We start from the raw sequence: 16903 nt of genomic DNA, 5'->3' as shown, positions 1-16903 counted from the left end.
TGGTTTCCTCCCACATCCCAAAAACATGCATGGTAAGTTGATTGAAGACTCTAAATGGCCCCTTAGTTGTGAATGTGTGCGCGAATAGTTGTTTGTTTATATGTGCCCTGAAATTGGCTGGCGACCAGTTCAGGGTGTACCCTGCCTCTTGCCCAAAGATAGCTGGGATAGGCTCCAGCACGCCCGCGACCCTTGTTAGGATAAAGCGGTACAGAAAATGGATGGATTTACTGTAAAAGTGAACACACAAATTGACAATATCGGAATAAAACTATGAGATTTGTGAGACTGGTGATTAATATCAAAATTATACACTCACCTTATTCAGCTATTTAGAGGTAATAGAAAATAGAAACAGCCCTCAGTATGATACAGTGATGTTTTACACCACTGTAAACTACAACCACAATAATAAACATATGGTTAAATGAATACGTATATACGACGCTTAGCGTGTCCATCAAAACTGAGCATTATTATCTCATTGTGACAGAGCTCTGTTATTTTATTTGCGCAACGAATATTGTTACTTGTGTATGGTATGTACTGCATTGTTTTATCTCAGCCATGGTGATGCGGTTGCAGCCTTTGTACACGTGGGCATTGTTTTAGGTGGAGTGGGGCTGCAGAAGATACAGTACGTATTCATTCACCAGCCACTTCATTAGGTACAATCAATCTGCAAAATCTAGCGCTTTGGGCACTGTGTAGAGAAAGCACTTAATATTACGGTATTAATTGTGTAGCATGATGCTGAGACACACATTGACTTTTTTACTATTAATTGTTTCATCCTCTCACTCAAAGAACACTGGCTCTGGAAAAAAAATCAGCAACTAAATATAAGGCAATTTAAAGTACAGAACAATTCATTATTAAAAGATGTGTATTGCCTCAAGGCAGTTACTAAACATTCACCTTGCTATGTTGTATATTATATTTTGTATGATTTCGGCATAGGTTTGCATATATTTGCTAAGTTTTTTTTCAGTTTATATAAACAAAGCAGTTTGAAATTGTTGGAGCAGCCTGAACTCAACCCAACTGAACACTTGTGGGATCATCTTGCTGGTTCTGTGCTAGAGTAACCAACACAACAATGTGGAATGGCTTTGCATGGCAGAATGTGACCAAGCTGGTGACCAACATGAGGAGCAAGGCTGTTGTGGCTGTTTATGGTTCTTCTTCATGCTACTGAGGCTCCTGGCCATTCGATAAAGTAAAACAACCAAGGTAAGACTTCATTCTATCATTCAGTTCACTCAGGAACACCAACACGGGTCCAGGAATTGGGTGTTTGGCATAAGAATTGCCACATTTTATGTTTTCCTCTCACTTTCTTCCCTTCTGCTCTCCGAAATTTTCATGAGAAGGATGTGGGGGCAGTCAAAATGACCGTGATAAATTCAGCGACTTTTTATGTTTTTAACACATTCACTGCCATTGACGGCTTTAGAAGTCAATTATGTTAATTGGGAAGGCTGGCAGTGAATGAGTTAAGCATGTGTATTAAGATTTAAACAATAAGAATTGTATTAAATCAAAGAAATCTTTATTAATTAGTTTTATGAGACGTGTGGGGTTCGAGCAATTTCCTGTGTTTGCCTAATGGTAAGTCCGCCCCTCACAGTACAATCTAGCGTTTTACAGTAATAGTCTTCGATCAGGTTTACAGCCATGAGGTGGCTTACCTGCTGTTTGCTATGATATGCTCTTATGTATTAACCAACACAATATTCCTCAATAAATTTGCCCTTTCAGCTCAGCTAAAGCATCTCTCAACATTCGCATACAATTCACAGGAAGGTAGTACGCTGCACTGTATCAGACATAGAGGGCTCCCTAATATTCTGGCAATCTCATGTGGCTGTACGTACAGTATGCGTGTCACTGACGTTGCAGTCAGGAGGCCCATACAACATCATAGCTCGAGAAAATGATGCATGCAGTAAGCCCGTACATGAAATGTGTCATTGCATATTCAGTTCAAATGCAATATGAATGATGCCAGTTGAAATATCCCGTGCAGGGTGTTGGGTAAGTATTGTCATGGAGTTGTGGCTACTCACAGAATCACTTTGCTTCTTCCGCAGCTTCCCGTCGTTCTCCTCCAGGACCACGGCCGGATCAACCACCAGCCTCTCGAAACACGCCGAGCCCAGCGAGGAGCTCTTCTGCTGGGACGCTACGAGCTGCGAGACGTGGATCTTCGTGCTTCCGTGGGCCGTCAGCTCGGGCTTGCTCCCCGTGCTCGCGGAAGCCCCGCCGAGATGCTGCCGCCCCTCGGCTCCGAGGCTGGTCCCGGCCGCCGCTTCGCCGCGTCTGCCGCACTTGTCCCCGGTCCCGAGGGACAGCGGCGGAGAGGAGCAGCGCAGATTGGGCTGCGAAGACGAGAATACTCGGTCCAAGTGTTTCTTTTTCCTCTTGAACATCCACAGCCCGGATTCCTTCTTGGTGCCCTCTGCTCCGCCACTAACGCGACGTTCCGAGCCCAGTTTGGGACTGAGCCACGGCTTGGTTTTCTCCTGGAAAGTCTTCCACATCCGCCGCTGGTAGGACTCTTGTCCCCTGGACGTGCCTTCATCCTTGGCTGCTTTTTGCTCCATGGTGCCCGAGCAGCATCCACCCAGCCTGAAGCGTGTGCGTGTGCGTGTGCGTGTGAGTGTGCGTGCACTCACAGCGTGCACTTATGTGCTGATCCGGTTAGGACTAACACACGAGGATGATGAGGAGGAGGAGAATGAGGAGGATGATGATGAGGAGGAGGATGATGATGATGATGCAAGTCAGCGCGTAGTAGCTAGTCAGCACCACTCTGCTATTCAAGAACTTCCATGTGGATCTTATATCGTACAGTAGGGGTCCATTTTAGGCCCTCATTGTATAATGCCATGAACACGCACCCATCCATCCGTTTTTTGTAGCACTTTTTCTCATTTGTTTGAGCTGGTGCTTATCCCAGGTGACTTTAAGCGATTATTGTGGATTGTTCGTGACAGGGCATATAGGCAAACAACCATTCACACGCAAATTCATACCTGTGGACAATTTACAGTCTTCGATTAACCAAAAGTTTTTTTTGTTTGTTTGTTTTTTTTTAAATGTGGGAGGAAGCAGGAGTACCCAGAGAAAACCCAAGCAAGCACAAGCTGAGATTCACAAAGCACTGTATGAAGGGTCCATAATAGAGTAGAGTATAATAGAGTAGAGCTACTTTGGAGAGTAGCAGCCCAGCGACACAACATTTACCACAAAAAGGACAATCGTTTCCTGGCCTTCTGTGTGGGAAATTGTCTTTGAATGCATTTTTTTCCAACAAACTTCCCCCAATTGCAAACACGCCAGTTTAAGGAACCCACATTTAAGACTTTAAAAGATTTTGAAAACCACTTTGATCACATTTAAGTCATTCATTATATGATCTGTCTGGATGATGGAGAACACTGGTGTGCTGGTGCATACTGCTGTCTTTCATGCAAAGGTCACAGGTTCAATTCCTGCTTCGTTTCCCAGTACCCAGACACTGCTAGTCCAAAGCCTAGATAAACAAATCGGTGGGTTGTGTCATGAAAGGCATTCTGTGTAAAAAAAAAATTGTTTTTTAATTTGTCATTCGAAATTGTCTGACTCAATGTTTGGAGTTGCAGAATTCACATTTTGGCTCTGGCCTTCCTGTGTGGAGTTTGCATGTTCTCTCCCATGCTTGCGTAGGTTTTATCTGGGTAGTGCCACCAACTGTCCAAAAACATTAATCCATCCATCCATCCATCCATTTTCTCACTTTATGCTCACAAGGGTCACGGGCGTGCTGGAGCCTATCCCAGCTGTCTTCGGGCAAGAGGCATCCTGAACTGGTCGCTGGCCAATCGCAGGGCACATATAAACAAACAACCATTCGCGCGCACATTCACACCTAAGGGCAATTTAGAGTCTCCAATCAACCTACCATGCATGTTTTTGGGATGTGGGAAGAAACCGGAGTGCCTGGAGAAAACCCACACAGGCACAGGGAGAACATGCAAACTCCACACAGGCGGGGCCTGTATTTGAACCCCGGTCCTTAGAACTGTGAGGCAGATGTGCTAACTAGTTGCTCACCGTGCCGCCAAAAATTGTCTGGCCAAAGAGAGCAATCAGGGGAGAAGAGCCTTGGTGAGAGAGGTAAAGAAGAACCCAAAGATCACTGTGTCTGAGCTCCAGAGATGCAGTCGGGAGATGGGAGAAAGTTCTAGAAAGTCAACCATCACTGCAGCCCTCCACCAGTCGGGGCTTTATGGCAAAGTGGCCCGACGGAAGCCTTTCCTCAGTGCAAGACACATGAAAGCCCGCATGGAGTTTGCTATAAAAAAAAATACAAAAAACTCCTGAAGGACTCCAAGATGGTGAGAAATAAGATTCTCTGGTCTGATGAGACCAAGATAGAACTGTTTGGCCTTAATTCTAAGTGGTATGTTTGCAGAAAACCAGGCACTGCTCATCACCTGTCCAATACAGTCCCAACAGTGAAGCATGGTGGTGGCAGCATCATGGTGTGTGGGTGTTTTTCAGCTCCAGGGACAGGGAGACTGGTTCCGATCGAAGGAAAGATGAATGCGGCCAAGTACAGGGATATCCTGGACTTCTCCAGAGTGCTCAGGACCTCAAACTGGGCTAAAGGTTCACCTTCCAACAAGACAATGACCCTCAGCACACAGCTAAAATAACGAAGGGGTGGCTTCAGAACAACTCTGTGACTGTTCTTGAATGGCCCTGTCAGAGCCCTGACTTAAACCCAATTGAGCATCTCTGGAGAGACCTGAAAATGGCCGTCCACCAATGTTCACCATCCAACCTGACATAACTGGAGAGGATCTGCGAGGAGGAATGGCAGATGATCCCCAAATCCAGGTGTGAAGAACATGTTGCATCATTCCCAAAAAGACTCATGGCTGTATTAGCTCAAAAGGGTGCTTCTACTAAACACTGAGCAAAGGGTCTGAATACTTATGGCTGTGTGATATTTCAGTTTTTCTTTTTTAATAAAACAGCAAAAATTTAAATTCTGTTTTTTTTTCTGTCAATATGGGGAGGTGTGTGTACATTACTGAGGAAAAAAAATAACTTTAAGGGGGTCTGAATACTTTCCGTACCCACTCCACTGTATATCCTTATTTATCACTTATCCTCTACGTATTTTCTTATCCTCTCCTTCTTTACTCCATCTCCATCTTTAATCACCATTCATGTGTCCAATAAATAAAGTAATCTCATTTGGATTACCTTTTGCTTTAGTCAATGTATGGTAAGAGCCTCTCATATGGAACCAATCTAGATTTGATCCAGTTTGGATATTTGGTAGCGATGTAAATTTAACAGGGGGGGGGGGGGTTTAGGTTTCTCAGTGAAATGTTGCCAGATTATGTTGTAATATGTGTGTGATGTGCTTTTAACAGTAAAAAGGGCATAACAATGTCACACATTTTCCACCAGAATGATGTTTCAAGGTGGCACGGTGGACGACCTGTTAGCACATCTGCCTCACAGTTCTGAGGACCGGGGTTCAAATCCCAGCCCTGCCTCTGTGGAGTTTGTATGTTCTCACCCGTGCCTGCATGGGTTTTCTCCGCATGTTAGGTAGATTGAGTACTCTAAATTGCCCATAGGTGTGAATGTGAGTATGAATGGTTGTTAGTTTATATGTGCCCTGCGATTGTCTGGCGACCAGTTCAGGGTGTACCCCGCGTCTTGACCGAAGATAGCTGGGATAGGCTCCAGCACGCCCGCGAACCTAGTGAGGATAAGCGGTACAGAAAATGGATGGATGGATGGATGAATGATGTTTGGTGGAAGTGGACACTCTTTTGAGGTGTATCTTGTTTCGCACACATTCTCTTGCACAGTTCTGTCTGCATATGCTCCTCTCTTCAAATAGATCAAGCTTTAGTGAATGTTCTTACCCACACGCAGCAGCACATACAGTAAGTGCAGCACTTTCTCTTTTTGGCAGCGGCTCTGCTGCAATGTGCATGATAACTCATTACTTCTTCCCCTTTGCTGCTTGTTCATCATAGCCTCCCATTAACACTCTGCCCACATAGACAAATTCAGCCGATGTTATTAAAGTGTGAAGTTAACTTTCAGCACACGTCTCTACGCATGGGTCATAATATATAGAATCCAACCAATGATAATGTGACGCGCAGCTACAGAGGATGTACAATTTCAAGGACTTGTTTGCAGTTTGCTTTCACATTCCCTTTACAGAATACATCACCCTGGCCTTGACATCACTGAAGGATGATGGAAGTGGAAGTGACTCCATTAAACTATGGAACATTGAGTACACCTGAACAATATAATGACATCCAATACAAGAGCTCTATGAAATATTCTGCCTTGGCAAAGATGACAATCTTTACTTTTGATTGAATTTGTCAAAGAGGTATTAATTCAACAATGTTTTATTCTGGTTGTACAGTATTTTGCAGTCGTGTAGATGTTTATAATGGAGGTAAATAAGGCCTCCGACATATTAGTGCTACAACTCGGTATAATGCAGCAACAACCACATAATAAACACTGTTAAATGTGCAGTATTTGGATCTCATTAGTGCAGCTGTACCTAATGTCGTGGCCAGTTAGCGAGCGTTAAAAGAAAAAAGTCTCATGAACAACTTTATTTTGCAATTCAATAGATACCATCTGAGTGTGGTGTTGCTCTTAAGAATATGTAAATGATCTGCATCAATGCCTTAATCAATAGGCAATAATGTGACTGAACTTTGCTTTTTCTTTTGTCTAACCAAATGAAAGCCCTCCTAATGACACCCAGAGGCAAGTCCACCTTGAGTTAAGCAGATGGGGGCTTTGAACATGTGAGCCAAACAGCACCTTATTGACTTTTCTATTGGGCTAGGATAATTAATTAATCTGCAGCTTGCATGTTGTTCTTTTTTAATGATCCCACTCCCGCTGACATCGTGCGAAGGAGCACACACATTAAATGTGCTCATCTAGTGACTGAAACTGTTTCTAATTCAATTTCCCAACTAGGACAACTTTACACACAGGGTAAGCGAATAGAAGGATTTAAACAGCTAATGAAAACATGCTCTCACCAATGACACATTCCCGGCATCAGCACTGTTCGCCATAATGAAATACTTCATCATGTTCACCATCACAGCATTTCACCTTCTCACATTTGCTGTAATAACATCTCTCGTTGATTGAATGTAACTTAACTGAACAGCCAAAGCCATCACACAGTAGCATGATCTAAGTGTATTTCTCTTCTTTTGACAGTGGGCAACCGATAGCTATATTCACCTACCACAATATTAGGTAGACCTTCACAATCCATTGGGAACCAATGTGTTTAAGAGGTTTATGATTGTGGATGTGGTTTGCAGTGGTGTAGAACTGCACTGCAAACTACGTAGAGCTTTTTCAATATTCGTGTGACACACCACTGAAAACGATAAGCACAGGAATATACATAATACATAATGCATTAGTCCATAGGGCCATCCATTTTCTATTGCACTTTGCCTCATTAGGGTTGTGGGTGAGTTGGAGTCTATCCCAGCTGACTTGGGGTGAGATGCTGCTGCACCCTGGACTGCTCGCCAGTCAAGTCAAAAACTGTATTAAAGGTCCCATTCCATCAGATTCCATTTTTTTCATACTGTTGTATGCATAACAGGTCAAAATGAGTCTGTAACATGGTTTAAGTTTGACATCTATGCTGTTTATGGATTGAATGCAATGAGTATGAATGCCAAAACCGCTTGTAAATTAAAACAGGATTTTAAATTGCCGACAGTGTGACGCAGTTTCGTCAGTCAATATTCAAGTACCCGCCCACTTTGTGGTTGGTACTCACAGAACAAAAGACCTGACAGTGTTGTGGAGCGACTACATGTCAGTACAGCAGAACCATCTAAACATAACGTAAGATATTCTTTGTACTGTGAGAGGGGTTGGACTCTCTTCCACTTTGGAGTTGCTCACGGTGAGAGGCGCCAAGCAGGTGTGGGTATACCTATTGCCCCCCAGCTCGGCGCCTGTACTTTGGGGTTCACCCCGGTGGACGAGAGGGTAGCCTCCCGGCGCCTTTGGGTGGAGGGAAGGGTCCTGAATGTTGTTTGTGTGAGTACCCACCCTTTTTGGAGTCCTTGGAGGGGGTGCTGGGGACTCCATCGTTCTGCTGGGGGACTTTAATGCTCCCATGGGCAATTACAATGAGACCTGGAAGGGCATGATTGGGAGGAACGGACCCCCCTATCAGAACCCGAGCGGACTTCTGTTAATGGACTTCTGTGCTCATCACGGATTGTCCATACCGAACACCATGTTCAAGGATATGGGTGTCCATACGTGCACTAGGAGACCCTAGGCTGCAGTTCGATTATAAACTTTGTAGTCGTGTCATCGGACTTGCAGCAACATGTCTTGAATATTCGGGTGAAGAGAGGGGCGAAGCTGTCAAGCAATCACCACCTATTGGTGAATTGGCTCCGACAGTGGGGGAAAATGCCAGTCCAACCTGGCAGGCCTGCTGAGAAAGTCTAGCAGAATCCTCTGTCAGAAGGAGTTTCAAGTCCCTCCTCCAGCAGAACTTCACCCACATCCCGGGGGAGGGAGGGGACATTGAGTTGGAGTGGACCATGATCTGTGCCTCCAATGCTTAGGCGGCCGACCGGAGCTGTGGCCATAAGGTGGTCGGTGCCTATCGTGGCGGCAATCTCTGAACCTGTTGGTGGACACCAGCGGTGAGGGATGCCATCAAGCTGAAGAAGGACTCCTCAGTCTTGCCACAGTTACCTTGAAAATGTAACTTAGTTACTTTACTGATTACTTCATCTTAAAAGTAACCTAGTTACTTTGCTGATTACTTGATTTCAAAAGTTACTATACATCCATCCATCCATTTTCTTTACCGCTTACCCTCACGAGGGTCGCGGGCTGCTGGAGCCTATCCCAGGTATCTGCGGGCGGAGGCGGAGTACACCCTGAACCGCTCGCCAGCCAATCACAGGGCACATAGAAACAAACAACCATTTGCACTCACATTCACACCTACGGCCAATTGAGAGTCTTCAATCAACCTGCCACGCATGTTTTTGGGATGTGGGAGGAAACCGGAGTGCCCGGAGAAAACCCACCCAGGTACAGGGAGAACACCACACAGGCGGGGCCAGGATTTGAACCCCAGTCCCCAGAACTGTAAGGCAGATGTGCTAACCAGTCGGCCACCGCGCCGGCCCAAAAGTAACTAAGTTAGAAAAAAGTAACCTTTTAGTTACTTTCGGCAGCTGCCAAGTGGCAGGAATATCACTTATCCACAGCACAAAAAAACATTCACTTAACCGTACCCATTACTTCGTAAGATACGCCACACAAGTTATAGAATGATGTCATCAACATGAAGCAATAACTTAAATATTAGTGTAGTTGAAGCCACATTAAATCAACAACTTAGTGTAGACTTGACATGCAAACACAATGCAGTAAGTTCCTAAATGTAAACAAAACAAAACTATAATTATAATTGGCAGTTAAATTAAAATAATCATCTTACCTAAATGTAGCACCCCCTGTTAACACAGCAGCTGATAATATTGCCTTGAGCCGAAATAAAAGACCTGTAACATAAGGAGCTTGTGATGTCTGTAATGTTAACCTGCTGTATGTTTGCCTGTAAGGTATCATGGTGGAGGACATTCGTAGTCAGTCAGTCGGAAGTCGCCATGCTGTGCTGCTGGATCAGACTGTCAGCCAGACCTGTGCTCCACCCACGGCTTAATCCACTCTGAGGCCAGTTCCTGCAGAGATGTGGAGAAGCACATCATCACAATCATGCATAATCAAACACACAGTCAGTTACTCAGTGATGGAACAGACACAGTGTTCTTGCGGTTCAAATCGACATACTTTGCTGCCTTTTAAATCTTTAATCTTCTTTAATCTACAGTCTCCTCCACATCAAATTCAATGGACCACACACCCACACTTGTACACTCAAAGTTTATTTGATTACAGCTGATAGGATGATGCAGCAGCCAGGGCCAAGCCTCTCTGACTCCTTTCATCCTCTGATATAGACATAAGAAAATACAGCCTGATGTGCACAGGATTTTGACTAGAGATCACCAAGTTATGTAATGTCCCAAAAAATGATGAAGACTTGATAGAAGCATTTGATGTGTGAAAAGTGTGTGGCGACATGTTCCCATGAGAAATTATACACTAAATGTTAAATAGACATTATGGAAAAAAAATCTGATTTAAAATCTTGTACACAAACAGTGTCTGTCACACATGAAGTGTTAAATTAATCTGAGTAAGTCTTTAGTTAGCTGCCTGTTTCTTAAAATGTGTCTGTAAGTGAGCTGTTCAGCACTTTTACCTCATTGTAACATACAACCCCAATTCCAATGAAGTTGGGACGTTGTGTTAAACATAAGTAAAAACAGAATACAATGATTTGCAAATCATGTTCTACCTATATCTAATTGAATACACGAGAAAGACAAGATATTTAATGTTCAAACTGCTAAACTTTATTGTTTTTAGCAAATAATCATTAACTTAGAATGTTATGGCTGCAACACGTTCCAAAAAAGCTGGGACAGGGTCATGTATACCACTGTCTTACATCACCTTTTCTTTTAACAACATTCAATAAACGTTTCGGAACTGAGTACACTAATTGTTGAAGATTTGCAGGTGGAATTCTTTCCCATTCTTGCTTGATGTACAGCTTCAGGTGTTCAACAGTCCGGGGTCTCTGTTGGGGTCTCTCTCACATTTTCAATGGGAGACAGGTCTGGACTGCAGGCAGCCCAGTCTAGTACCCACACTCTTTCACTACGAAGCCACGCTGTTGTACCACATGCAGAATGTGGTTTGGCATTGTCTTGCTGAAATAAGCAGGGGGGTCCACGAAAAAGACATCGCTTGGATGGCAGCATATGTTACTCCAAAACCTGTATGTACCTTTCAGCATTAATGGTGCCTTCAAAGATGTGCAAGTTACCCATGCCATTGGCACGAACAAAGCCCCATACCGTCTCAGATGCTGGCTTTTGAACTTTACGTCCATAACAGTCCGGATGGTTCTTTTCCTCTTTGGCCCGGAGGACACGAAGTCCACAATTTCCAAAAACATTTTGAAATGTGGACTCGTCGGACCACAGAACACTTTTCCACTTTGCATCAGTCCATCTTAGATGAGCTCAGGCCCAGAGAAGCCGGCGGCGTTTTTGGGTGTTGTTGATAAATGGCTTTTGCTTCGCATAGTAGAGTTTCAAGTTGCACTTATGGATGTAGCGACGAACTGTATTTACTGACATTGGTTTTCTGAAGTATTCCTGAGCCCATGTGGTGATATCCTTTTATAGATTGATGTCAAACTTTCAAGATAGCACAGATACAATGACATGTAAAACTTGAAACCCTTTTCAAAGTTTACTGAGGATGTACGCCGCAGTGCCAGACAATTCTTCACACATCATTCATGGTAACATTCAGTCAACCCTGCAAAGCACTCATGACACACACACAAACATACACACACACACACACACACAGGCTGGACTCAGGGTGCTGAAAAAGCAGCCCTGACGTTTGTATGACACTGAGCACCAAATGCAGAAGGGCTGGGTGAATAGAGCCCCATTCAGCACTGGGCGCAGGATAGCTCGGCCCCAACATGCTTCTGTCCCTTGTATTGAAAAGGAGCTACTGCCAATGTAGAATGTTTAACGAGAGAGTATGGGTAAAGAGTTTCGGCCCTAGGACAGAAACACGTTAAAAATCAGACAGTCTATGTATGTATGTATGTATGTACGTCTGTATCTATCGCACTATCGATCTGCTAAGAGTGGCATGAGAATGCAATCCTAAATGGCTATCACCTTCCAGACTTTTCCACCCCACCTTACTTTAAGTATTTACAACCACCATCAATTATGCATCAACCCTTCTTGCCAATCCCCATTCATCCTACATTTAAAACATAGTGATGGATGGGTGCTCGGTAGCACTGCGAGCTCTGAGGTGGTGCAGTAACTCATGGAGCAATTTAGCGATGGAGACTTTTGTCTCCTTTCCAGCTGTCTGCACTTTCCTACGAGCTGCAGACAGGAAGCGGAGAGCCTCATGGGAAACGTGATGGCCTTGGCCGCAGTGGTGAAACACACCACTGTGCTTGTGTCTTGTTTGTACTATGACATGCATCCAGGTTGTTTCTCTGATGACAGGATGTCACCATCACTTGTCAGCCACCTTTTGAGGTATTTCTGTTTAACCAGCTGCACCTCCTAATGAAGGTTCCTCCATTTATACAATCTGCGGTTTTGTCAGGCTCCAAACTGGTCTACGCTATCCTCTCCAGCGAATAGCTGACAGCTGATTGGGATTCTACCTTGAACAAAACAAAATATGTCATCTGCTCCAGCAGCCTCAATTTCTGTTTAGTTCACACGTTTCACATTTTTTTCCAACTGAGTCACAGCTCCGCTGAGCGTGAGGAATATTGCTCCTTCCATGTTGACACCAAGAAATATGTCTTTTACACATCAATTTGATAGATGAGCCATGAGAATGTGGACAACCATGCGCTCACCATCCGTAACATTAGCAGGTGATGCATTTCGGACATGGGCCTTAAGTGGGGACTGATTTTTTCCTAATTACTTAGGTACATTTCTCAGATCAGAATTTAAATTCTCCAAAAGACTTGTTCATCTTCACGTGTCACTTGTGCGCATGATCAAAACAGTAATTTCTTTGAACAATTTGCAAATGCTTTGGCACATCAGTATAAATTATTATGTACAATTAATTCTCTGCAGTTTACGACATTATCATTCGCTTAGGTCATGTTGATAAAAATGTATTGTATAACATTTAGGTATTAGTTCATAGTTTACTTCAGAATATCCCACCAGAGTAGACTGTTATATTGACATTGCCTGCGATAAATAAATTCAATTATGGCAGGCAGATGTGCTAACCAGTCGAGCACCGTGCGCCAGTTTAAAATAAATTTTCAAGTGTTATATCATTCAGTCGTTGGAATCGCCATTTTCAGACTGGATTTACGCATTATTGGAGAGAAACAACATTTGTGACTTAAAAGCAATTGGCCCGTACGGGGATCGAACCCGCGACCTTGGCGTTATTAGCACCACGCTCTAACCAACTGAGCTAACCGGCCGTTGCAACACGGTTGCTGATAGCTTTCAGTGTTTCTCGGAAAGAGCCGGACTACGAACATGATGCTTGATGGCAAAAACCAAACAAAACGATCTGGCCCTTACGGGGATCGAACCCGCGACCTTGGCGTTATTAGCACCACGCTCTAACCAACTGAGCTAACCGGCCACAGAGAACAACTTCGCTCGTAACGAACATAGTATACAAATAGTCCTTTTAATTAAGAGTGACTCTCTCTGGTCACCCCTGACGACAGAGACATGCCAAAAGAAACAAAAACATTTTATATATATAACTCAAGTCATTGCTTGCAAGTCAAGGTAAAAGAAAAGTAAAGAAAATCAGTCGATCATCTCAAATCTTGAAAAATTCGGAAGCTGGGGCACTCATAAGTCAAGGTACCATTTTACAAGTTTTTGTCATGCTACCATTAGTAGAGTTTTTCAACTGTGTTTTTTTTAAATTTTTATTTTAGATTAAACAGCCATTACTTTCCTATTTGTTATATTAACTGGTTTACATTCATAAGGTGGAATCAACATGCGAAAATGATAATGATCTTATGGGTATTATGCAGTTGCCTTAAAGTTGAACTAAACCCAACCTGTCAAAACTTTATATTCTATTCTATTCTTTATCAGCTGGTTTAATTAAATGTACTATTTCTTCCAAACAATAAGTTTAAAACATTGCACCTACACGCTTATGCAGGCAGTCATTTATCTTTTCACTTCGCGAAAGCCCACTTTATTTAAAAAACCTATACAGTTCGTAAATATTTGGCAGCAGTAAGATACATACTCAATTTAATTACATTTACAAAATAGGGGTGACACTTGAACACAATCCAGATTCATTAATTACAAAATAATCGGTTTAAAACAATAGTGCATTTTGTGCGCCAAACAACACAATTGTTTTTCAGTGCACGATTTCCTGATACACCGATTACACTGAGGCACACGTCAGAACTCTACTACCAAAATGGAGGAATTGGATGAAACACCGTTGCTAGGCAAATTTCATATAAAAAAAGAAAAGTAAGAAAACATTTTCATACCACCGAAGCACTTCAACCTTCCAACATGTGATTCAACTTTTCCACACAGAAAGCATTTAAAGGCAATACTGTCCCCACCCCCACAAAAACTGCCCTAAAATGTCACTTTAACTTTAGGTCGGTTTAATGGCCAGCAATATTTTCTATTAGTTTTTATACTGTTGTGTATTGAAATGCAATTAAATAAATGTTTCCAGAGTTGACAAAATTCCTGTCAATTATTTGTTTCAGTCATCCACTGAAATCCATTTAAATTAAACAATGTTACTTTTTAGAACAAATACTGTTACACGATTAAAATGCCATTAATAGAGATTAATTACAGAGCCTCGAATTAATTAGATTTTATTTATTTATTTATTTATTTATTTTTTTAAATCGAGTCCCACCCCCTAGTACAAAATAAATACTAACAAACCATCAGAATCAGAATCATCTTTATTTGCCAAGTATGTCCAAAACACACAAGGAATTTGTCTCCGGTAGTTGGAGCCGCTCTAGTACAACAGTCAATTTACAGAACACTTTGGAGACATAAAGACTGACAAAAAACAATTGTGCAAAAAGATGCAGAGTCCTCTAGCACTTAGAGCAGTTCGAATGACTAATATTGCAATAGTCCGGTGCAATGACCAATGTGCAAAGGGCGCTGAGACTTCAAGGAGTGTATGCGGTTTAAAGTGACGAGTAGTGCGATCATCTGGGACAATGTTGGTTGTGCAAATGTTACAGATACTCCTCAATCAGTGTGCAAATGGAGCAGATGCTACTCTGGCATGAGTGGCCAGTATATGCAAATAGTGCAGCATGGCGAGACAACTACAGTGAGTGCACGAGTAATACATAATTGGCCCCACAGAAATGTGACAACGAACTCAAGTCAAAAAATTGCCAGCTTGTTGTAATGGAATTATAGGTTAGGTGTTTAAGAAGTTGATCGCAAGAGGGAAGAAGCTGTTGGAATGTCTACTAGTTCTAGTTTGCGTTGATCGGTAGCGCCTACCTGAGGGAAGGAGCTGGAAGAGCCGGTGACCGGGGTGCAGACGGTCCGAGAGGATTTTGCACGCCCTTGTCTTAGTTCTGGCAGCGTGCAAGTCCTCAATGGTGGGTACCGACAATCCTTTCAGCAGTTTTGATTGTCCGTTGCAGTCGGAGTTTGTCCTTTTTTGTAGCAGCACCAAACCAGACTGTGATGGAAGAACACAGGACCGATTCGATGACCGCTGTGTAGAACTGTCTCAGCAGCTCCGGTGGCAGGCCGTGCTTTCTCAGAAGCCGCAGGAAGTACATCCTCTGCTGGGCCTTTTTGAGGACGGAGTTGATGTTGGTCGCCCAATTCAGGTCCTGAGAGATTGTAATTCCCAGGAACTTGAAGGTCTCGACGGTTAACACAAGGCAGCTGGACAACGTGAGGGGCAGCTGTGGCGAAGGATGCCTCCAGAAGTCCACGATCATCTCTACAGTCTTGAGCGTGTTCAGCTCCAGGTTGTGTCGGCCGCACCACAGCTCCAGCCGCTCCGCTTCCTGTCGATATGCAGACTCGTCACCGTCCTTGATGAGGCCGATGACAGTGGTGTCATCTGCAAACTTCAAGAGCTTGACAGTCGGGTTCGCTGAGGTGCAGTCGTTCGTGTAGAGAGAGAAGAGCAGCGGAGAGAGGACACAACCTTGGGGCGCCCCAGTGCTGATGCTGCTTGTGGATGAGGTGGCCTCCCCCAGCCTGACCTGCTGTGTCCTCCCCGTCAGAAAGCTGTAAATCCACTGGCAGATGGCAGGTGAGACGCTGAGCTGGAGAAGCTTGGTTGAAAGGAGTCCAGGGATGATGGTGTTGAACGCTGAGCTGAAGTCCACGAACAGGATCCTCGCGTAGGTCCCTGCACTGTCGAGGTGTTCTAGGATGAAGTGCAGTCCCATGTAGACTGCATCATCCGCAGAACTGTTCGCTTGGTAGGCAAACTGCAGGGGGTCCAGCAGGGAACCTGTGACACTCTTGAGGTGGTCCAGCACGAGACGTTCAAAGGACTTCATGACCACAGATGTCAAAGCGACAGGCCTGTAGTCATTCAGACCAGAGATTGCAGGTTTCTTGGGGACTGGAATGATGGTGGAGCGTTTGAAACAGGATGGAACTTCGCATATTTCCAAAGATCTGTTGAAGATCTGAGTGAAGACTGGAGCGAGCTGGTCCGCGCAGACTTTGAGGCAGGATGCGGACACATGGTCCGGGCCTGCTGCTTTGTTAATCTTCTGTTGTTTGAAGATGCGTCTCACATCCTGTTCATGGATGGTTAACGCAGAAGTCAGTGGTGTGGTTGTGGTCACGGGTGCGGCTGGGTGGGTGTGTGGTGTGAAACTGTCCTTTTCAAATCTGCAGTAGAAGGTATTCAAGTCGTTGGCTAGTGTGCTATTGTTCTCAGCTTAGGGGGATCGTCGCTTGTAATTAGTCAGCGATTGGAATGCATGCCAGACTGATGTAGGGTCGTTCGCACTAAACTGTTATTCCAACTTTGCTGCATAGATCCTCTTTGCAATGTTAATTTCTTTAGTAAGCTGGTTTCTAGCTCGATTATACAGGGCCCTGTCCCCGCTCTGATATGCATCTTCCTTAGCTTGGCGAAGCTGCTTAAGTTTAGCAGTGAA

The 16903-nt window shown here is 43.9% G+C and overlaps 1 protein-coding gene and 2 non-coding genes across 8 annotated transcripts in view; all 3 read right to left on the bottom strand.

Annotated features, from left to right (window-relative positions):
* mctp1a (multiple C2 domains, transmembrane 1a) overlaps positions 1-9706 on the bottom strand; it is a 141940-nt gene extending 132234 nt beyond the window's left edge. For 5 of the 6 annotated variants that reach the window (XM_061672229.1, XM_061672230.1, XM_061672231.1 and 2 more), the window contains exon 1: positions 2070-2813. In XM_061672229.1, the coding sequence (XP_061528213.1) occupies positions 2070-2606 (537 nt within the window). In that variant the 5' untranslated portion in view covers positions 2607-2813. Of the gene's footprint in view, positions 1-2069; positions 2814-9562 lie in introns of those variants that run through there. The other variant, XM_061672235.1, reaches the window with a different exon arrangement.
* Positions 9707-13130: 3424 nt separating this feature from the next.
* Positions 13131-13204, bottom strand: trnai-aau (transfer RNA isoleucine (anticodon AAU)). The gene has a single exon. It is a non-coding gene; the product is annotated as a tRNA-Ile (tRNA).
* Positions 13205-13297: 93 nt separating this feature from the next.
* trnai-aau (transfer RNA isoleucine (anticodon AAU)) lies at positions 13298-13371 on the bottom strand. The gene has a single exon. It is a non-coding gene; the product is annotated as a tRNA-Ile (tRNA).
* Positions 13372-16903: the final 3532 nt, after the last annotated feature.

Source organism: Phycodurus eques, chromosome 3 (assembly GCF_024500275.1).
Source record: "Phycodurus eques isolate BA_2022a chromosome 3, UOR_Pequ_1.1, whole genome shotgun sequence".
In the NCBI taxonomy this organism is placed as follows: domain Eukaryota; kingdom Metazoa; phylum Chordata; class Actinopteri; order Syngnathiformes; family Syngnathidae; genus Phycodurus; species Phycodurus eques.
Note: the sequence above shows the minus strand (reverse complement) of the source record. Positions and strands in the feature narration are given on the sequence as shown.